We start from the raw sequence: 22,700 nt of genomic DNA, 5'->3' as shown, positions 1-22,700 counted from the left end.
TGATTGTGGTGGTGGTTTCATGGGTGTATACATTTGACAAAACAAACTTTACAGTTAAAATGGGTGTAGTTAATTATATGCAAATTATAGCTCAATAGAGTCGATTATTTTAAAAAGCTAGTTAAGAAGAACATTTATTGAATGATTCTTTCTTGGTTTTAAACTTATAGAAATATGCACAGTATAAAATTGGGAAAAAAACTTACCAAGGTGATAACAGTTAACTCATGTAAGAGGACTGAGAGTGTTTTAAATGTTCTCTCTTTTTTTTTCTTTTTCTCTCACTCTGTTGCCCAGGCTAAAGTGCCATGGCGTCAGCCTCGCTCACAGCAACCTCAAACTCCTGGGCACAAGCAATCCTCCTGCCTCAGCCTCCCGAGTAGCTGGGACTACAGGCATGCGCCACCATGCCCACCTAATTTTTTCTCTATATATTAGTTAGCCAATTAATTTCTTTCCATTTATAGTAGAGACGGGGTCTCACTCTTGCTCAGGCTGGTTTCGAACTCCTGACCTTGAGCAATCCACCCACCTCGGCCTCCCAGAGTGCTAGGATTACAGGCGTGAGCCACCTCACCCAGCCTAAATGTTCTCTTTTGATTATCTTTATTCCCTAATTTTTCTGTAATGAAAAGCAACTGCTTTCGTACTAAGAAAAAAGTTATTTAAAGTTAAAATAGGTATTATTTTGTATAGACCTTAATCACATTGAAAAACAAATTTGGAGAAATGAATGAAATTTCAGTCTCTACAGTGTGAAATAAACACTCTATGCTTCCAATACAACATGCTACTTTTCTTAGCCAAACATCCCCAAATCACTGAATTATGTTGTTTTACAATGACAAATGATTACATAGATTATGTTTTCAAACATTATTATTTTAAAGTTAAAAAACGTGAGGCCCAGAGAGGTTAAGTAATTTGCCTACTATCATACCACCAGTTAGTAGTGGAGTTTTACTCTTACTAGTAGCAGACTAAAACTCTGATCCCAAACTCAGTCTTCTTTTTTATAAACAGGGCCAAACCCACAGCACAATCCTTTTAGGTTCTATGTGCTTTATCACCTTTATTCTTTGTTTTACTCACTTATTCTCAGCACTTCAACAAGAGTAATGCTATAATTTTGGGAAACTCTTTCCAAAATAACCCATTCTAGTTACTACTGGAGCCTGTAGTTTTAAAATACTTAACAGATTTCTGCCAGTGTATCTGCCAAGGTATCCCTGGGGCTGAGTTTTCATAAAACTGCCTAATTCAGCTTGTCCAAGGCATCTTAAAACTTGAGTAATTTTTAAAATACTTATTTTGAACTGCATGTACAAATATTGTATTGAACTCTCTCAGTAGTTTCTATAATTTGTCATTTATTGCTAAAAACATTTTTTCCCTTTCCAACAATCATAACTTTCATTTCTGTTTCTTGATCTGTTGATAATAAAACATAAAATAAAAATGGCAGAAAAAATTCTCATATTATTCTGCATATAAAAGAAAAACCTCTGAGTTTCACCAAAAAATATAATTCTTATTGGTTGGAAATTAAAGAAAATGTCCTTAACATGATAGAAATGACTCTTATGAACTAAGAATAAAGATAAATAGATATTAGGATAATAAAATATATTTTCTCTTTTAATTTACTCATATAATTTTTATATCTATTATATTTGCAAACATTAAGCCATCCTTGGATTTCTGAGATGAACTATGAACAGTCAGGTTTATTTCTTTTAATATACACTGCTGACTTTGTGTCATTGTTGATTTCTTTTTTTATAAACTGAACTTGATGAGCTAGTTAAATATAGAACATTTTTACTATATTTATAGAATTGTATAGAATTCTTTTTTTGTGTGTGTGTGCTTTGTCAATAATTAAGTCTACTGGGAAGTTGTCTCTGTGTCTAAGCTCTGTCTATGGTCAAATGGTATGGTAATCGTTATTTTCCTTGGAAAATACCTTTCTTAGAGATGGGTAAATTTCTCAGAATTGCCAAATATTAAGTTTTAAGAGAGCTCAGATAGTATCATTTGTTGCAACTCATCACTTTGAGGGTAAGGAAATCAAGAATCGGAAGGGGAAAGTGACTGGTCAAAGGTCTCTGGCCAAGCAAGGCCCAGCATCCTCAGGCTTTCGGTTCAATGTTAACTGATAGATTTTTCTTGACACTTATTCAATAGCAAGAAATATGCTGTATAGGAGTAAAATGAATTCAGTTTATTAATAAATGAGCAAAACATTTGGATGATTATAATTAATAACTATTTATATGAGCACTTATTTTTTTAAGGTGAAAAAATACTATAGAGTAGCCATACCTGTGATTTTAATATTACAAGGAATGCCAAAAGGAGCCTCTCCTACAGTTCCAGTAGTCCCACCCCATCTGCATGCACACCCTAAGTCAAGTTTCTGTTGCATGAACTAAAAACAAAACAAAACAAAAATGGTGGCTTTAGCACCTATTTATTTGCTATCTAGAGAGAAAAAAATAAAATTCACATATATATTACAGAGACAATATCTTTATTCAAGGGCCTTTCTGTTTATCTTCCCCACCCTTCTTTTAAAGGTTACTTTGTCTTTCTGCATTTCTATAGTTTTATAGAGTTGAAATCTACACAAATACCTTACTCTAAAAGCAACTCATTAAAAAAAAAAAATCATACTCAGTCCAAACCTCATGCTAATTATAACACAGAAAATTTCAGTTTTCTCTACCTGTTCAGTGATGGTTTGGAAACTATACAGTCTGACCAGTCCCGAGCTGTACATCACAATCAGTATTCCATGAGACAAGGTAGCATCTGTAACATTCCCGAAAATCTGGGGGGAAAGGCATAAATCACCTGAGAAAAGACCGTAAGGCCAATACTCTGAGCATTCACAGTAGTTTATACTTTTGCTTAATATTCAGGTCACCATTACAACACTGATGCCTAGCATTAAAACTTAATTATAATTGAGCAACTTGAGGTTAAGGTGTTATTACAGATGAACAGTAAGCCACTGGATTTTCAGACTGGAACACTAATGAAAGTTTAGCAAATACCCTTCAAAATGATGCACCCAGCATTCATTCACTTCATAGCTTTGTCAATATCTATTAATAACAAATCCTATTCCTGATGGCATATACGGAGGCCATGCAATTTTAAATGGATGTTTAATTTACTATGCATATCCTGCCAGGAACCCATTCTTTATGTTAGCATGCTCTTTATAAAGAGATAATTTTTCAGCTAATTAAGAGTGAAAAAATTGGACCTAGGAAAGTAATTATAAGAAAAACAGTCAAACCCCAAATTTTATCATCACATTGTTCTTTAAATCTCTAATACTGTTTGATTTTTTTTAGTCATATAAAATCCAAACATGTTAAAGACCAAACACCTATAAGGACACTTATTGGCTCATTGTTTGTCCCCTTTCTTTTCTTTTTTTTTCTCTTGTTTTTTTTGGAGACATGGTCTTGCTCTATCGCCCAGGCTAGATAGAGTGCAGTGGCATCATCATAGCTCACTGCAACCTCAAACTCCTGGGCTAAAGCAATCCTTCTGCCTCAGTCCTGAGTAGCTAGAACTATAGGCATATGCCACCATTCCCAGCCAATTTTTGTATTTTTTGTGGAGACAGGATCTCACTCTTGCTCAGGCTGGTCTCAAACTCCTGGCCTAAAGCGATCCTACCATCTCAGCCTCCCAGAGTGCTAGGATTAAAGGCATGAGCCACTGTGCCCAGCCATGTTTGTTGCCTTTCTGTTTCTGTTCTATGCACTGAATCCCGTCATGTTTCTCCACACAGGTCTGATAAGAACTTGATTTTTTGCATATTTTAGTATTTAATAAAGCCAACATAGGCAAATATCATAGCAATAAAAGAATAACTAGAAATAAGGTGAAAATCTGTTATATTACCACCATAATTAATAGCTTGAAGTATTATATTATACATTCTAAGCCCGGCCCCTGTATTGTCTTATGCATGTTAAATGAAATATGTATTTCAATCCCAAGTAACCACAATCACAACCAAATCTCAGATAATTACCCTGAACATATAGGAACAAATAGAAACGATTTATGACTTTGCTAAGTGCTCATTCCTGTTGTAAACTGTAATAAGCACATATAATTACTTAATCCACAAGCACAAAGAGAATGATCAAATTATGAGTTGTATTTTTTTGTCATCTCTTAGAAGGATAATTATGGTTTGCCTTTATGTTGATTAGCTCATGACTTTTTAATTTACTGATTCTGGTTCCCCACTTTGAAAAGAAAGACTTCTGTAATTGAAACATATTTCTAAATGAGTGCTATTATAAAGTAGCCACTCTATTTTAAAATTTGGTTAATATACCTAATATTACTCTTCAGCCTTTATGCAGTTTAGTATATTATTCTTACATAATATAAAATTTTAATACATTCAACTTGAACATTAGTGGACCCTCAAGATCTTGTCCTTTACAATACTTCAGGTGCTTAATTAAAGACTAGTAGAATAAGGCCGGGCGCGGTGGCTCACGCCTGTAATCCTAGCTCTCTGGGAGGCCGAGGTGGGCGGATTGCTCAAGGTCAGGAGTTCAAAACCAGCCTGAGCATGAGCGAGACCCCGTCTCTACTATAAATAGAAAGAAATTAATTGGCCAACTGATATGTATATAAAAAATTAGCCGGGCATGGTGGCTCATGCCTGTAGTCCCAGCTACTCGGGAGGCTGAGGCAGAAGGATAGCTCGAGCCCAGGAGTGTGAGGTTGCTGTGAGCTAGGCTGACGCCACGGCACTCACTCTAGCCTGGACAACAAAGCAAGACTCTGTCTCAAAAAAAAAAAAAAAAAAAAAAGACTAGTAGAATAGCCCCAATAACTATTCATTTAGAGTAAGCAATAATTTTTTTTAAAGTAGAAGGCTATTGATTCTTTTACAAAAGGGAAATTTGCCCCTTCTTTCCTTCTATGTAACTGTTACATACATCGATAACAATGGCCAAAACCAAACCCAAAACTGAGTTGGAAAATTCACATATTTAATTATAAAGCTTGTTTATATATCCTAAAGCAAGTTTTAGATCTACACTTTGCAATTAAAATAAGACGTTTTGTTGCAACTTTTCACCTTCCTTTAATGATCATTTGTAATAGACTTTGGAATATTCCCTCCAAAAATATACCTTACTTATTTTGTAATTTCATAAAATATATAAATTGTTTTGTTAATGACCACAGGTATCCAACACTATCCACTTGAAAGGCATAAAAACATGAGGAAAGATTGAGGGATAATTAGGCTCTCTTCCCAAGTCAAATGTCCTTTATTTATTTTGTTATGAAATAAACCAGGTTAGTGAACCTTTTACAGTCAAGTGAACATTCCCAATCAAAATACCTAATAAATAATTAAATGATAACATTACATCTTATTGTCAATAAAATTAATATTGCAATTAAATAAGAAATGAATTCTTGGCTGGTCCAAGAATTCATTCTTGGTCCAAGAATGAATTGGCTGGTCCAAGTGTGTTATCAGAACTTACTAACATTAGGCCGGGCGCGGTGGCTCACGCCTGTAATCCTAGCTCTCTGGGAGGCCGAGACGGGCGGATTGCTCAAGGTCAGGAGTTCGAAACCAGCCTGAGCAAGAGCGAGACCTCGTCTCTACTATAAATAGAAATAAATTAATTGGCCAACTAATATATATAGAAAAAATTAGCCGGGCATGGTGGCTCATGCCTGTAGTCCCAGCTACTCGGGAGGCTGAGGCAGGAGGATTGCTTGAGCCCAGGAGTTTGAGGTTGCTGTGAGCTAGGCTGACGCCACGGCACTCACTCTAGCCTGGGCAACAAGTGAGACTCTGTCTCAAAAAAAAAAAAAAAAAAAAGAACTTACTAACATTAGTGTCACTAAAGTTGGTATTCAACCCCCCACTGCTAAATTTGACTGGCTTTAAAAAAAAAAAAAAGAAATGAGTTCTTACCTTTTTGTTGATCTCTAGAATTCCTACAAGTGAAAAAGGCAGAACTCGAAACACTGCAAGGTACAGCAGAACAGGTTGTTGAATGCCTGCCTAGAAGGAAAGACTTCAATGTTACTTAAACAGGAAGGCAAACATATTTAAACTATGTCCACTAAACCTTCAGTCCTTCAGATACATGCAACACTCACATACACAAATCTACAAAAATAAACATAACAGTAAACATTTCTTAGCAACAAAATATCATGCGTTTATATTGTAAACTGGAGTTCTAACAATAAAAAGCCTAACTGAAAAACATACAGTTACAGTAACACCATTTGAAACTAGTGTTGCACTGACACTTCTATAGGAAATGAGAAAAAATATCAACAATGAAAGCTTGAGTGATGGCTCTGCTTCAAGAGGATAGCTCCATTACTTTGAAGAACAAGATCCAATGAATTTCTTTCCACTACAAAAAGTGAAATAATCTGTTGTACTTCTTCAGTACAGGCTTGAAGGGAATTTCCTCAATTTGTGGTAGGCAAAGGAGTCTGCCCCATCACAGCCAATCTCTGCCTCAATAGAATCTTTAAAGCTGGGGCATCAAGACCACCAATCAAAACTGCCATAACTAAAAGTTAGAAAACAAACAAACAACAAACAAAACAATAGATTATAATGTTTAAAGCCCAAAGCATTCTCCCTTCAGAAGGTATAACTTTTTATTAAACTAAGATCTTCAAGGTGTAAATCAGACTCCCTCCTTGTTCCTAAAACCCAAAGGAAAGATATAGTTTATACATCCCAACCAAGAGCTACTGGTTGTTAGCTGGAAATTGTGGGAAAGTGGTCTAGAATGCAGAAATACTGACAACAGTTTTATTAATATTATTAGTTGACAGTAAATGAAAAACATTTACAAATGGTACTATATAGAATTAGACTTAAGTTCTCGCTCTTTAGAAATTTAAATTCTTAACAAAGGTACATTAGACAAGATACTTTTAAAATTCTCATAAAATGTTGTATTTTTGTTTTTCTGAGACAGGGTCTCATTCTGTCACCCAGGCTAGAGTGCAGTGGCATCATCATAGCTCACAGCAGGCTTGAACTCCTGACCTCAAATGATCCTCCTGCTTTGGCTTACCAAAGTTCTGGAATTACAGGTGTGAGCCACTGCACTGGCTTTCATAAAATGTTTTGCTACTTTGCTATACTGCTTCACTTTTGTGAATTTTCCTTTACCAAAGTGGAGAGGGTAATATAGTGAGTGAGAGTATCAGGAGAGAAATATTAATAGAGAGATAGAATCTCTTTTTCTTAGATTGTCATACCCAGTAAATCAGGAAAAGGGTGAGGAAATTCCAGTAAAAAGCATGCAGTTTATGTTATTAATGTGGCTAGACAGGATATAGGAAAAGGGTAGAAAAATATTTAGATAACCATAATAAAAAGTAAGTAAAAATAGCCAAAAAATAGTTTACTTGGCTTCAGTAGGATATAGGAAGAACAGACAAGGGAGATGAGAGAGGAAGGAAAGCAGAGTTCACTGGCCCAGAGTGGATGGGAATATATCAGAGGGTTAACAAGGGAATGCTATATGTGTTTATCTAAATAAGGTAAAATTAGAGGAAATACTTAATTAAAAAAAAAAAACCATCTAGAATTCTATATAAACTTTACCTGCCAGTCAGTGGTTACAAAAATTTCAAGAAAGAGTACTATGGTATAGTACATAAGAGCAAGGATTCTGGAACTAGGTTGTCTGAATTTGAGTCTAGTTTCTACCCCTTACCAGCATTATAACTTTAGGTAACCTCTCTGGGTCTCATTCTCCTCATTTGTAAAATGGGATAATAATACTAACTACCATAAGGGGTGTGCTGAAGATTAAATAAGTTGATACAGATAAAGGACTCAGACAGTGCTTGGCTGTTTTGTAATAGTGAGAAAAAGCTAACAGTTAAAAATGATGAAGAACTAGGTTCTGCCAAGAAGAGACAGAAAATAAGTGTTTGTTTTTTCTAGTATGAAGAAACAGAAAGCCTCTAACAGAAGTCTGTATCTATTTTTTTTAAAGTGTTCAATAAATGCTTTCTATAGTATTTCCCCATAAGTCACCAACAGGAACAAAGTAAGTTTCTTTTCTTTTCTTTTTAAGAGACAGGGTCTTGCTCTGCTGCCCAGGTTGGAGTTCAGTGGGATAATCGTAGCTCACTGCAACCTTGAACTCCTGGGTTCAAGCAATCCTTCTGCCTCAGCCTCTCAAGGGGCTGGGACTACAGGTGTGCACCAACTATGCCTGGCTAAAATAAGATTTTTTTCTTAATTTTTATTTTTCTGAGACAGAGTCTCACTCTGTTGCCTGGGTTAGAGTGCTGTGGCATCAACCCAGCTCACAGCAACCTCAAACTACTGGGTTTAAGTGATCCTCCTGCCTCAGCCTCCTCAGTAGCTGGGACTACAGGGATGTACCACCATGCCAGGCTAATTTTTTCTATTTTTGGTAGAGATGGGGTCCTGCTCTTGCTCAGGCTGGTCTCAAACTCCTGAGCTCAAGTGAGCCTCCCACCTTGGCCTTCCAGAGTGCTAGGATTATAGGCCTGAGCCACTGTGCCTGGCCTAAAGTAAGTTTCTTGATATAAATTTCTAGGCTCTACTTTATAAAGTATAGTAAATCCTGGGTAATTCTTTTTAAAAAAGAGAGAAAGGGCCGGGCACGGTGGCTCACGCCTGTAATCCCAGCACTCTGGGAGGCCGAGGCGGGCGGATTGCTCAAGGTCAGGAGTTCAAAACCAGCCTGAGCGAGACCCCGTCTCTACCATAAAAATAGAAAGAAATTAATTGGCCAACTAATATATATAATATAAAAATTAGCTGGGCATGGTGGCGCATGCCTGTAGTCCCAGCTACTCGGGAGGCTGAGGCAGTAGGATCGCTGAGCCCCGGAGATTGAGGTTGCTGTGAGCCAGGCTGACGCCATGGCACTCACTCTAGCCTGGGCAACAAAGTGAGACTCTGTCTCAAAAAAAAAAAAAAAAAAAGAGAGAAAATCTTCGGGGTTTTTTTTTTTTTTTTTTTGAGACAGAGTCTCACTTTGTTGTCCAGGCTAGAGTGAGTGCCGTGGCGTCAGCCTAGCTCACAGCAACCTCAAACTCCTGGGCTTGAGTGATCCTTCTGCCTCAGCCTCCCGAGTAGCTGGGACTACAGGCATGCGCCACTATGCCCGGCTAATTTTTTATATATATATATCAGTTGGCCAATTAATTTCTTTCTGTTTATAGTAGAGACGGGGTCTCGCTCTTGCTCAGGCTGGTTTTGAACTCCTGACCTTGAGCAATCCGCCCGCCTCGGCCTCCCAAGAGCTAGGATTACAGGCGTGAGCCACAGCGCCCGGCCCTGGGGTTTTTTTGAGAAGGAGTCTTGCTATGTTGCCCAGGCTGGTCTTCAGCAAATCTTCAGCAAATGAAATCATTTTTACTGGTGAAAATCATTTTAAAGGCATGCTTCAGGGGAAAAAAAAATCTAGCTAGCAATTTTTATAATATGATTCAGAAATCAAAGATCACTGATTTGTTCTTTCATAATACATTTGCAGACAAGTGTCTATGGAAACACATTCTTCATTTTATTGAATGTTTAAAGACATATACCTGCCGGGCCACTGCTGAGGCTTTGTTCTGAGCTGATTTGACTGCAATGACTTCTTGAGGAGTGTCCCAGCTCAGGTATCTTAAAAGAATGAAGAGAAGTTTATTCATTTGGGTCAGTTTCCTTATACTTAAAATCGAAATATCATAGATATTTTATAAGTAAATAAACAGTTTTTAGTTAAATTATAATCGCAAAGTAATCTATTTACAAAAATAAATAAATAGCTAAAATAATTTTCCCATATCCTTATATGGATCTATCCCTATTTAAAAAAATATATACACATATAACAATTTTAATCTTCCTAGAGATTTGATGAATAAAAATTGTTTTTGACCTATGACTATTCAAAACTTAGAAAATAAAATAACCCCATTTCTACTTTAAAATGGAAGCTATAATATAAAAAACACTAAAAATATTACTTTCCATGCACAAATCACTTCAAATATTTATATCAAATTTAGTTGAAATAATAGTTCTTGGGTTCTACAAGGCAGATAATTTAACTGAAACAGAGTAGTCTTCAGGAAAACCTGACAGAAAGTGCATCCTGTACAGAAAATATTATTTGGGACTACAGGCATGTACCCTTTCCTTCTGTTTTTATAGAAGGAATAACACAGGGAATTTTTTGTTTTAAAGTTTATCTGCCAACTACTTTAGGTTATTTACTTATTAGGGATACAAAAATAAATGATAGAGGGTCTCTATCCTCAGATATTCAAATGTAATCATGAGAGGAGAAAAAGAGAAAAGTTTATAAATTTAGATTTGGGTATACACTGGAAAAGTGGGGTGGGGGTGGGGAGAAACTTAACATTTCCTGCGCCACAAGTCTCAAATTTTTATAATGCAATCTTGAATAGTAAATTCACAGTTAATACCTGAATTTGCAATAAGAAGCAAGATATATTTTCTCAAGGACTTTTCCTGTAGTTGCTGATATACGAAGTAGCCAATTATGAGCAGTCAGTGCTATGAGTGAGGACTTATAATCTGACTGATTGGGAAGTACTTCCCCCTAAAAAAAGAAACGAGATGTAAAAATAAAACTGTTTGGCCATGAACAATTTGCAGTAATCAATGTCCCAAGAAAATAGCTAAATACTTAAATAGTCAAATAAGTAAACCAAAGAAAAAATATTAAATGCACAAATAGAGAATGAACACAAGGAAAGATAAGATTACAGGTAATTATTTTCACACTAACTTATTGAGTTTATTCACACCAAGCACTTAGTGCCTAAAGTAATTTATTATTATTTGTTAGTTACTATTTATTATTAAGTATTTGAATATTAGCCAATCATAACAATAGTAGGAGTATTAATAGTGATTTTGCTATGATAACGATAACGACAGCTCTTAAAATCATTTATAATAGCATTGTAATTAAGGATCCTCAGCTAGAATAGACATTCACATTGTCCCCTTTTTCTTTATTATAGGACTTGTTTTCCTGCAGATGGAAGTCAAAATGGCAAAGTGCAAATTACCCCATTATTCACTGTGGTTCTGACCTAACCTCAAATGAAAAGCCAGAATCCAGAATCAAAGAAGCCAAAGAACAGAAGATGGACCTGGTTTTAAAAATGACCTATGTCACTAATGAATTATCCTAGAAAAAGGAAAGGATAGCTGCTTGGGTGCTCCTAACACATAGAGTTATCACAACGTAGAAGTCTAATACAGGAAGAAAAAAAAAGCAAATGTTTCTACTTTGATTTATGGAATAAAAAGGTAGTTCTTAGAAAAAGTTGAGATTAGAGAAGTTGAAATTAATCCACTATTTGCTTAGGTCGAAAAGTGAATACAAATGAATGAAGGCATAGTTATTTTATAAATGTGCCTTAAAAATTTGTCTTCCCTTTCAAATGTTACAGAAAAAAATAAATTTTTGCTTGTATTTTGGCTTTTTATTTAAGCTTACTATCTCTGGAAGTCTTACACTGAATTCACAGGCAATGATGTAAATACTTTTATTCTATAGTGTCTTTTTTTTTTTCTTTTTAACAGAGATAGGGTCTCGCTCTGTTGTCCAGGCTGTAGTGCAATGGCACAATCATAGCTCACTGTAACCTCAAACTCCTGGGCTCAAGTGATCCTCCTGTTTCGGCCTCTCTAGTTAGTTGGGAATATAGGCACACATCACCACGCCTGGCTAATTTTTAAGTATTTTGTAGAGATGGGGTCTTGCTATATTGCCCACGCTGTTCTTGATCTCCTGGCCTCAAGTGATCCTCCTACCTTGGCCTCCCACAGTCCTGGGATTACATGCATGAACTACTATGCCAGGCCCTACAACGTCTTATGTAAGAATCATTTCATGGAGATTAAAATTCGAAGCAGCGTATATAATAGATTTAAACTATTTTCTTAAACAAAAAGTTGTATTTCACATATTGTCTTGGAAAAGAACAGCACTAATTTAAAAGTAGTCTCATATCAGTATGTTAACAACAATATAATACACTTCTTAGTTTTTCTTAACAGAAAATCTTACTTCACTTCAAATAAGAACAAAATGTTTATAAGAGAAGTAACGATAGGAGTTAGGTTACTACAAACTTTATTTTTTTTTTTTTTTTGAGACAGAGTCTCGCTTTGTTGCCCGGGCTAGAGTGAGTGCCGTGGCGTCAGCCTAGCTCACAGCAACCTCAAACTCCTGGGCTCGAGTGATCCTTCTGCCTCAGCCTCCCGGGTAGCTGGGACTACAGGCATGCGCCACCATGCCCGGCTAATTTTTTTTTATATATATATATCAGTTGGCCAATTAATTTCTTTCTATTTATAGTAGAGACGGGGTCTCGCTCAGGCTGGTTTTGAACTCCTGACCTTGAGCAATCCGCCCGCCTCGGCCTCCCAAGAGCTAGGATTACAGGCGTGAGCCACAGCGCCCGGCCCAAACTTTATTTTTTGCAAGATTGCTCTAAACTTTGGGAGTTTTGTACTAGTGTATTAAAAACTTTCTTAATTAAGAAATCTTCCTAGGCATCCAGGCAGCTAAAAAATAAATAAATAAATAAATAAATAAAAAAAAAAGAAATCTGCCATTTTCCCCTCCATGCACCTACCCCGATGAAAATGGATTAAAAGGCTTTAAATTGCTAAAGGCACAACAGTTAGTTTTAGCTTTTCAATAAGGAGATGAGGAAGAAAACAGACTTATAGTTTTCTAATTTTTAAAAAAGAGCCTTCTTTTTAGCCTTTAATTCCTCTTGTGATGTAAAAAAAAATAAAGTAAAAAGAATAAAAAAATAAAAATTAAACAAATTAAAAAGAGCCTTCTGTGAGCAGACAATAAGTATCCAGGGAAAAAAGAAAGCAGCAGCTCTAGAAAACTACAATTTTATGTAAAATAGGCAGGGGGAAAAAAAGGAATTTTAACAGTAAATTTAGAGTATAGCCTCTTATCCGTTAAACATTATTTTTGGTCACATATTTTGAGTTCTATTTTTCCTAAAGAACAACCAACCAGATTCAAAGACCTGATTAATCTGTCTTAGTATTTCATAAGCGGATTTCTTAGAACCCTGATTCCATAGAGAACTCACACAAGTTGAGTCAGTTATCTTTTATCCAAAATGCTTGGATCCAGAAGCGTTTCAGCTTTCAGATATTTTCAGATTTTGGAATATTTGCTTATATATAATGAGATATCTTGGGGAGGGGACCCAAGTCTAAGCACAAAATTCATTTTGACATATACTTTATACACATAGCCTAAGGGCAATTTCATACAATATTTTTAATAATTTTGAGCATGAATAAAAAGCTTTAACATCAAATGAGGACAGGTGTGGAATTTTCCACTTGTGGTGTCATGTTGGTGTTCAAAAAGTTTTGGATTTTGGAGCATTTTGGATTTTAGATTTTCAGATTAGGGATGCTCAACCTGTGTTTAGAAATATCCTCAAAAAAGGAAGTTCCCATGATCAAGAGAGTTTGGGAAAATGGTTTGACAATCATCATGGACACTAGTATTATTGTACGTACTACTACTATTAAAGGCTCTGAGCAGTAATTCAATAAATAAAGTTTAATCTTTTAAATTCATAATGTCCCAAACAGTTTTCCACAGTCCAATTCCTCTCAACTCCTTTGGCATCTGAACATCTGTTAATATCCTATTAGAACATCGTTCTGAAATATTCACCCCAGGACAATGCTGGTCTGATAAAATGAGCTTATCCTATTATTTTATTTTTATCACATTATTTTCCTAAAAACATGCATGGAAGGCCAGGCGCTGTGGCTCACGCCTGTAATCCTAGCTCTTGGGAGGCCGAGGCGGGCGGATTGCTCAAGGTCAGGAGTTCAAAACCAGCCTGAGCAGGAGCGAGACCCCGTCTCTACTATAAATAGAGGGAAATTGATTGGCCAACTGATATGTATATAGGAGGAAAAATTAGCCGGGCATGGTGGCACATGCCTGTAGTCCCAGCTACTCGGGAGGCTGAGGCAGAAGGATCGCTCGAGCCCAGGAGTTTGAGGTTGCTGTGAGCTAGGCTGACGCCACGGCACTCACTCTAGCCTGGGCAACAAAGCGAGACTCTGTCTCAAAAAAAAAAAAAAAAAAAAAACATGCATGGAAGAAACTCATAAGAATCTAATTTTCAAAGAGCCATGTAACATAACTGTTGCTCTAAAAGCTTTTTTTTTTTTTTTTTTTTTTTTTTTGAGACAGAGTCTCGCTTTGTTGTCCAGGCTAGAGTGAGTGCCGTGGCTTCAGCCTAGCTCACAGCAACCTCAAACTCCTGGGCTCGAGCGATCCTTCTGCCTCAGCCTCCCGAGTAGCTGGGACTACAGGCATGTGCCACCATGCCCGGCTAATTTTTTCTATATATATCAGTTGGCCAATTAATTTCTTTCTATTTATAGTAGAGACAGGGTCTTGCTCTTGCTCAGGCTGGTTTTGAACTCCTGACCTTGAGCAATCTGCCCGCCTCGGCCTCCTAAGAGCTAGGATTACAGGCGTGAGCCACCGCGCCCGGCCTCTAAAAGCTTTTTATTCACTATATTAAGTGGTATGATCTGTTAAACACTAAAAATAATTATATACTAGCTTATATTGCTTATAAAAGTTTTAATCAGTTTATAACTTTTTCTAGTTTTCAAGACTTAAAAAACTATCTAATTTTAAAAACACATTCATAAATTTAAGATAGAAATTATTTCATGAGGAAAAATAATAATCAAAAGATAAACTCTCCTCTTGATTGCTTAAAAGATTCAGGAATCACTATAATAGTTAAGTGTTATTCCTTTCTACAAGATATTAACAATAATCAGTTGTTTTAGGCTAAAAGTGCTTGGGGAAACAAATGCTGTAAGAAGGAATCTTACCACTGGGCATTCCCACAATAAAGCATCCTCTATTTTTTCTGATTTGGAACATTTTGGCATTTCATAAAGTTTTCTTGGCTCTGACGCAACACTGAGAAAAAGAAAATAATTATTCTTCTTGATAACTGAGACAGTATTTGTTCAGGTTTGAATGACTTTTTATGCAGAGATTTGGTATACCAAAATACAATTTGTTATTTGCTTCCCTCTTCATTACATGTTAACATTTTTTTCTGACCACATAATCTATAATATACATTAATAGAAAAAAATCTGAAAAATATAACAAGATTAAAGTAGTTTATGACACTTTAATAAGCTGCTCAAAATAAACATTATTAACATTTTGGTTCATTTCCTTCCAGTTTTTCTTCATATACATATATCTACTTGGACACTGTTTTCCAAAATTGGATCATATTGAATTCTTTCTTTACCCCTGAACATTTATACTATGAATATCTTGGTTGAATTCCATCAAGTTCATAAACTTTTGTTCTGATATTTAAAATGAAAATTAGTAGATAAAAAGGGTTCCACAACTTTAGAATAAAAATTAGTGGGTAAAAAATGAAATACCTTTTATGGTTTTCTTAAGCCCAAATTAGTTTTCAGAACTGTTGAATAAGTTTATACTTCTGCCAATATTGAGCACTATTATCTTTGATGTGAAAAATAGTCTCTTAATTTATACTTCTTTGATTACTACTTAGAAGTGATCATAAATATCACCCCCCGTCCTTTTTTTTTTTTTTTTTTTTTTTTACCTATTCGTGGTTGTACATGCCTGTAGTCACAGCTACTCAGAAGGCTGAGGCAGGAGATCACTTGAGCCCAAGAGTTTGAGGTTACAATGAGCTATGTTGATGAAACTGCCATCTAGCCTGGATGACAGAGCAAGATTATGTCTCAAAAAAATAAAATAAAATAAAAGTTTTCTGTTTTTTTAACAGATGAATTTTAAAATTAAATTACTGTTCACAGAGAAACAATTTTTCAGGGTGATAATTTTATTCAATTTCGATGTCCTCTCATTGATTCAAAGGTTTAAACCAAACAGAATTTCACAATTTCACAGTAACAAATTCAACCTCATATGTGAGTCTAACCTGTGGGTAAAACACCCCGGATGTTAAAGAATTCCAAATATTACCATTTACCATTGTAACACTAATTAATGTCACTTCTCTAATTAAAAAAATTTTTTAATTAAAGCAAGTACCTCCAAATTGGGTAAGTTATAAACTAGATATTAAATGATATCAAAAAATTATTGCTGCAACCAGTCTGGGCAACATAAACCTTGTCTCAAAAAAAAAAAGTTACTGCTAATTTTGCTAGGTGTGACAATGACATTATAATAATATAAGAAAATGTCCATATTTCCACTTCCAGTATGAGAGCATAAAAAGCTCTGTGAATACACTCTAGCAAAACTGGCGAAAATTATAAAAGGACAACTATTTAAAGTCTCTAGAAATGGTCCTGGGGACATACAGCATGAGGAAACATTTATTCAAGAAAATCTACTACAGCTCAGTTAGAATAGTGAGAGTCTATGGTGTTTGAACCAGGGCTCCCTCCTTCCTCATTCCTAGCTCAGCAAGATGAAAACACCACTCCAGATTGGTGCAGCTCCCTTTCAGCACAGCTTTCACTCAGAGAGTCATCTTGAGGGGTGAGGGAGGTGCCTTGCCTGTTGCTCAGGCTGAGTACTGCTGAGTCCTCTCTGATACATCAGAGAATTGAGGCCACAGGGCAAACTGCTGCTTTCAAAATTGAAGAAAGAGGTGGATACTGACAATCACAGTTTACTAGGAACAGAAGCCCAGGAACAGGCCATTGGAGCCAGTAATGGGAAGACAAAAACAAGGACACTAGAGGAAATTTTAACCTCTGACACCTACAACCACAGTAAACAATAATCACAGCCTAACTCCTACCCAGATAATCATAAAATCTCATTCTAAAGGCCTATTTACCTCAATTCTTTCTACCCAACATATCACATATAGCCTTAGACAACAATAACAAAAAAATTGCTAGGCATGCTAAAAGGCAAAACACAAAGTTTAGAGAGACAAAGCAAGCATCAACACTAGACTTGGATATAACAGAGATTTTGGAATTATCAGATCAGGAACTTAGGATAACTATGATTAAGGCCAGTGCAGTGGTATGCTAGTTCCAGCTATTCAGGAGGCTGAAGTAGGGGGATCACTTGAGCCCTGAGTTTAGGTCTGTAGTACATCATGACTGCATTCCACCCTGGGTTAGATAGCAAGATCCCATCTCTAAAAAAAAAATAAGTAAAATAATTAATATGTTAAGGGCTCTGATGGAAAAAGTAGACAACGTGTAAGAAGGGATGAGTAAATTAAGCAGAGAGATAAAAATTCTAAGATATAAATTCAAAAGGAAATGCTAGAAAACAAAAACACAATAAGGGAAATGAAGAAGGCCTTTGATGGGTTCATCAAATTACTGGATACAGCTGAGGAAAGAATCAGTAAGCTTGAAAAGAGGTCAAGAGAAACTTTCCAAACTGGGAAGGGAGTGGGGGGGAAAGCAAGACAATATCCAATGAACCATGGGACAATTATCGAAGGTGCAACATACACATAATAGGAATACTAGAAGGTAGAAAAAAAAGAGAAAAGGAAATATTTGAAATAATAATGGCTGAGAATTTTCCAAAAGTAATCACAAAGACCAAACCACAAATCCAGTAAGCTCAAAGAACACCAAGCAGGATAAATACCAAAAAAAATCCATACCTAGGCACATCATATTCAAACTGCAGAAAATCAAAAATGAAGAGAAAAATCTTGAAAAATGCCAGATGGAAAAAAAGCCCCTTAACTATAGAGGAACAAGGATAAGAATTACATTGTACTTCTCTTCAAAAACCATGCAACCAAGCAGAGAGTGGAGTGAAATATCTAAAATGTTGAAAGAAAAAAAAAAAATAGCACCAATTTAGAATTCTATATCCAGAGAAATTATTGTTCAAAAAATGAAGGAAAAATCACTTTCTTAAACAAACAAAAATTGAGGGAATGTGTTGTCAGTAGGTTGCCTTGTAAAAAATGTTAAAAGAATTTTTCCAGAGAAGAAAAATGCCATGTACAAGTCAGAAACTTAGATCTACATAAATAATGGAAAGTTAATAGAGAAGGAATAAACGAAGGTAAAACAAAATCCCTTATTTTTTATTCTTTCCTGATTTAACATTAAATTTTGTCCAAAATAATAATAGTAATAAGGTATTCAGTGATTACAGCAGTTAAGTAAGTAAAATGAATGACAGCTATGTTATAAAAGAGGAGAGGGAGGAATTAGGAATACTCTGTTATAAAGTACCTGTACAACCCATGAAGACCTACAGTGTTATTTGAAAGTAGACTTAGATTAGTTGTAAATGTGTATTGCAAGCCCTAAGGTAACCACTGAAATTTTTTTAAAGTGTATGTTAAAGTGGAGAGAAAATGAAATTACATAAAATGCTCAGTTAAAACCAGAGAAGGCAGAAAGAACACAATAAAAAAAGAACAAGGGGAATGAATAGAAAATAGTCACAAATATGGTACATATTAAACCAGCTATATCAATTATCACTTTCAATGGGAATGGTCTAAATGTACCTAATAAAAGACAGAGACTATTAGAGTGAATAAAATAATATGACCAACTACATGCTATCTACAAGAAACCCACTTTATAAATTAAATATAAAGACACAGCTAGATGTAAAGGAATGGAGAAAGATAAAACCATGCAAATGTTAAACAAAACAAAGCTGAAACAACTATACTAATTTCAGACAAAGTAGAATTTAACAAAGAAAATTATCAGGGGTAAAGAGGGACATTACATAATGATAAAGGGGTCAATTCTGCAAGAAAACATAACAACTGCTAATGTGTATGCATCTAACAACAGAGTATCAAAATATGAGGCAAAAACTGATAGAACTATAAGGAGAAACAGACAAATCCACTATTACAGTTGGAGACTTCAACACCCCTCTACCAGTAATTGACAGATCCAGCTGGCAGAAAGTCAGTAAGACTGTACTAGAACTTAACAGTATCATCGATCAAGTGGATCTAATTGGCATGTATAGAATACTTTATCCAACAACAGCAGTATATATTCTTCTCAAGCTTATGTGAAACATTCACCAAGAGAGACCACATTCTGGGCCATAAAACACACCTTAACAAATGTAAAAGACTAGAAAAAATACACAATATGCTCTCAGATCACAATAGAATTAAACTAGAAATTAATAACAGAATTATAACTGGAAAATCCCAAAATATTTGGAGATTGAACAACATATTTCTAAATAACACATGAGTCAACGAGAAAGTCTCAAGAGAAATTTAAAAATATTTTGAACTAAATGAAAATGAATATACAACATATCAACATTTGTGGGCTGCAACAAAAGCTGTGCTTAGAAGACAATGTATAGCATTAAGTGCATATATTAGAAAAGGAGAAAGACCTAAAATCAATAAAGCTTCTACTTTAGGAATCCAGAAACAGAAGAACAAATTTAATCCAAAGTAAGCATAAGAAAAGAAATAATAAAAATTAGGCCAGAAATTAACAAAATTGAAAACCAAAAATCAACAGAGAAAAATCAACTAAACCAAAAGCTGTTTTTTGGAAAAGATAATTAAGTTGATAAACTTCTATCCAGGATAAGAAAAAAAGAAGACAACAAAATTACTAATATGAGAAATTAAAGAGGGGCCATCATTACTGATCCCATGAACATTAAAAGAATAATAAAGGAATATTATGAATAATTCTGTGCTCAGAAATTTGATAATTTAAATGAAATGGGCAATTTCTTGAAAGACACAATTTACCAAAATTCACCCAAGGAGAAATGGATAACCTGAATAAGCCTGTATCTATTGAAGAAATGGAATGAATCAATAATAAATAACGTTCCAAAACAGAAGTGCCAGGCCCAGATGGTTTCAATGGTAAGTTGTACCAAACATCTAAGGAAGAAATGACATTAATATATAGCAACAGTAATCAAGACAATGTGGTACTGACATAAGGACAGACATATAGATCAAAGGAATAGAGTTGAGCATCCAGAAGTAAAATCAAGTGCCTACGGTCAACTCATTTTCAACAAGGGTGGCAAGGCCTTGCAATAAAGAAATAAAAGTTTTTTTCAACAAGTGGTGCCAGGACAACTAGATAGCCACATGGAAAAGAGCAGAGTTGGATCCTTATAAACCGTGTATAAAATTTAACTGAAAATGGACCAACCACCTAAATATAACCAAAACCATAAACTTTATTTTATTTTTTTGAGACAGAGTTTCACTTTGTTGCCCAGGCTAGAGCGTGAGTGCCGTGGCGTCAGCCTAGCTCACAGCAACCTCAAACTCCTGGGCCCAAGCAATCCTCCTGCCTCAGCCTCCCGAGTAGCTGAGACTACAGGCATGCGCCACCATGCTCAGCTAATTTTTTCTATATATAAGTTGGCCAATTAATTTCTTTCTATTTATAGTTAGAGACGAGGTCTCCCTCTTGCTCAGGCTGGTTTCGAACTCCTGACCTGGAGCAAACTGCCTGCCTCAGCCTCCCATAGTGCTATGATTAAAGGCGTTAGCCACCGCGCTTGGCCTCAAAACCATAAACTTTAAAAAGAAAACTTAGGGGCAAATCTTTATGACTTCAGATTTTGCAATGGATAATTTTTTTTTTTTTTAAGAGACAAGGTTTCGCTTTGTTGCCTAACCTGGAGTGCAGTGTTGTGATCATAGCTCATTGCAGCCTCAAACTCCTGGGCTTCTCACCTCAGCCTCCCTATCAGCTAGGACTACAGGCACACACCACTATGCTCAGCTAATTTAAAAAAAAAATTTTTTTTTTAAGATAGGGTCTCTCTATGTTGCCCAGGCTAATTTCAAACTCCTGGCCTCAAGTGATCCTCCTACTTGAGCCTTCCAAAATGGTGGGATTATAGTCTTGAGCCACCGTGCTCAGCCTGCAATGGATTCTTTTTTTTTTTTTTTTTTTTTTCTCGCTTTGTTGCCCAGGCTAGAGCGTGAGTGCCGTGGCGTCAGCCTAGCTCACAGCAACCTCAAACTCCTGGGCTCAAGCAATCCTGCTGCCTCAGCCTCCCGAGTAGCTTGGGACTACAAGCATGCGCCACCATGCCCGGCTAATTTTTTCTATATATATTAGTTGGCCAATTAATTTCTTTCTATTTATAGTAGAGACGGGGTCTCGCTCTTGCTCAGGCTGGTTTTGAACTCTTGACCTCGAGCAATCCACCCGCCTCGGCCTCCCAGAGTGCTAGGATTACAGGTGTGAGCCACTGCGCCCGGCCTGCAATGGATTCTTAACTATGATAGCAAAAGCATGAGCAAATAAAGAAAAACTAGATAAACTGTACTTCATCAAAATTAGCCTTTTTGTGCTTCAAACAATACCAATCAAGAAAGTACCATCAAGGCCAGGCACAGCGGCTCATGCCTATAATCCTAGCACTCTGGGAGGCCGAGGTGGGTGGATTGTTTGAGCTCAGGAATTCAAGACCCTCCCCAGCAAGAGCCAGTGAGCCCAGGAGTTTGAGGTTGCTGTGAGGTAGGCTGATGCAACGGCGCTCTAGCCTGGGCAACAGAGTGAGACTCTGTCTCAAAAAAAAAGGTACCAGGCCGGGCGCTGTGGCTCACGCCTGTAATCCTAGCTCTTGGGAGGCCGAGGCGGGCGGATTGCTCAAGGTCAGGAGTTCAAAACCAGCCTGAGCAAGAGCGAGACCCCGTCTCTACTATAAATAGAAAGAAATTAATTGGCCAACTGATATATATATAAAATTAGCCGGGCATAGTGGCGCATGCCTGTAGTCCCAGCTACTTGGGAGGCTGAGGCAGAAGGATCGCTCGAGCCCAGGAGTTTGAGGTTGCTGTGAGCTAGGCTGACGCCACGGCACTCACTCTAGCCTGGACAACAAAGCGAGACTCTGTCTCCAAAAAAAAAAAAAAAAAAAAAGGTACCATCAAAAAGATAACCTACACAATGGGAGACAGTATTATCAGATATATGATCTGCTAATACTGTATCTGCTAATACTGCAGATCATATATCTGATAAGGGACTTATATCTAAAATATATAAAGGACTCAGTAATAAAAAGACAAACCCAATTTAAATATAGGCAAACGATCTAACCAGATCTTTCTCCAAAGAAAATATACGAATGGACAACATGCACAGGAAAAGATGCCCAACATCACTAGTCATCAGGGAAATGAAAATAAAACCCCAATTAGATACCATTAAGTCTCATAGTATGTGTTAACAAGGATGTGGAAAAATCAGAACCTTCATATGCTGCTTGTGGGAGTGTAAAATGCTACAACCACTTTGGAAAACAGTATGGCAGTTCTTCAAACTGTACACAACAGATCACCTACAAGTTTCACTGCTAGGTATATATCAAGGAGAAATGAATATATATATATGTCCATATAAAAACTTATACATGAATGTTTATAGCAGCACAGCATTATTCTAAGTAACCAAAAGGCAGAAACAACCCCTATGTCTAACATTAACAGCTGATGATGGATAAGTAATGTGGTATGCTCTTTTCTTTTTCTTTTTTTGTAGAGACAGGGTCTTACTCTGTCACCCAGGCTGCTGGAGTGCAGTGACCTGATCACAGCTCACTGTAACCTCGAAT

General features: G+C 36.2%; 1 protein-coding gene across 2 annotated transcripts in view; it reads right to left on the bottom strand.

Moving 5' to 3' along the window:
- The window catches only part of DCAF17 (DDB1 and CUL4 associated factor 17), a 63,979-nt gene that overhangs the window by 39,141 nt on the left and 2,138 nt on the right, over positions 1-22,700 (bottom strand). For both annotated transcript variants that reach the window (XM_020288383.2, XM_012781924.3), the window contains exons 3-8: positions 14,975-15,065; positions 10,513-10,649; positions 9,625-9,703; positions 5,987-6,076; positions 2,729-2,833; positions 2,326-2,431 (exon numbers count right to left, since the gene is read on the bottom strand). In XM_020288383.2, coding sequence (XP_020143972.2) covers positions 2,326-2,431; positions 2,729-2,833; positions 5,987-6,076; positions 9,625-9,703; positions 10,513-10,649; positions 14,975-15,065 — 608 coding nt within the window. The remainder of the gene's footprint in view (positions 1-2,325; positions 2,432-2,728; positions 2,834-5,986; positions 6,077-9,624; positions 9,704-10,512; positions 10,650-14,974; positions 15,066-22,700) is intronic.

The sequence above is a fragment of the Microcebus murinus genome, chromosome 8 (assembly GCF_040939455.1).
Source record: "Microcebus murinus isolate Inina chromosome 8, M.murinus_Inina_mat1.0, whole genome shotgun sequence".
Classification (NCBI taxonomy): domain Eukaryota; kingdom Metazoa; phylum Chordata; class Mammalia; order Primates; family Cheirogaleidae; genus Microcebus; species Microcebus murinus.
The sequence above is the reverse complement of the archived record's forward strand: the minus strand, read 5'-3'. Positions and strand labels throughout refer to the sequence as shown.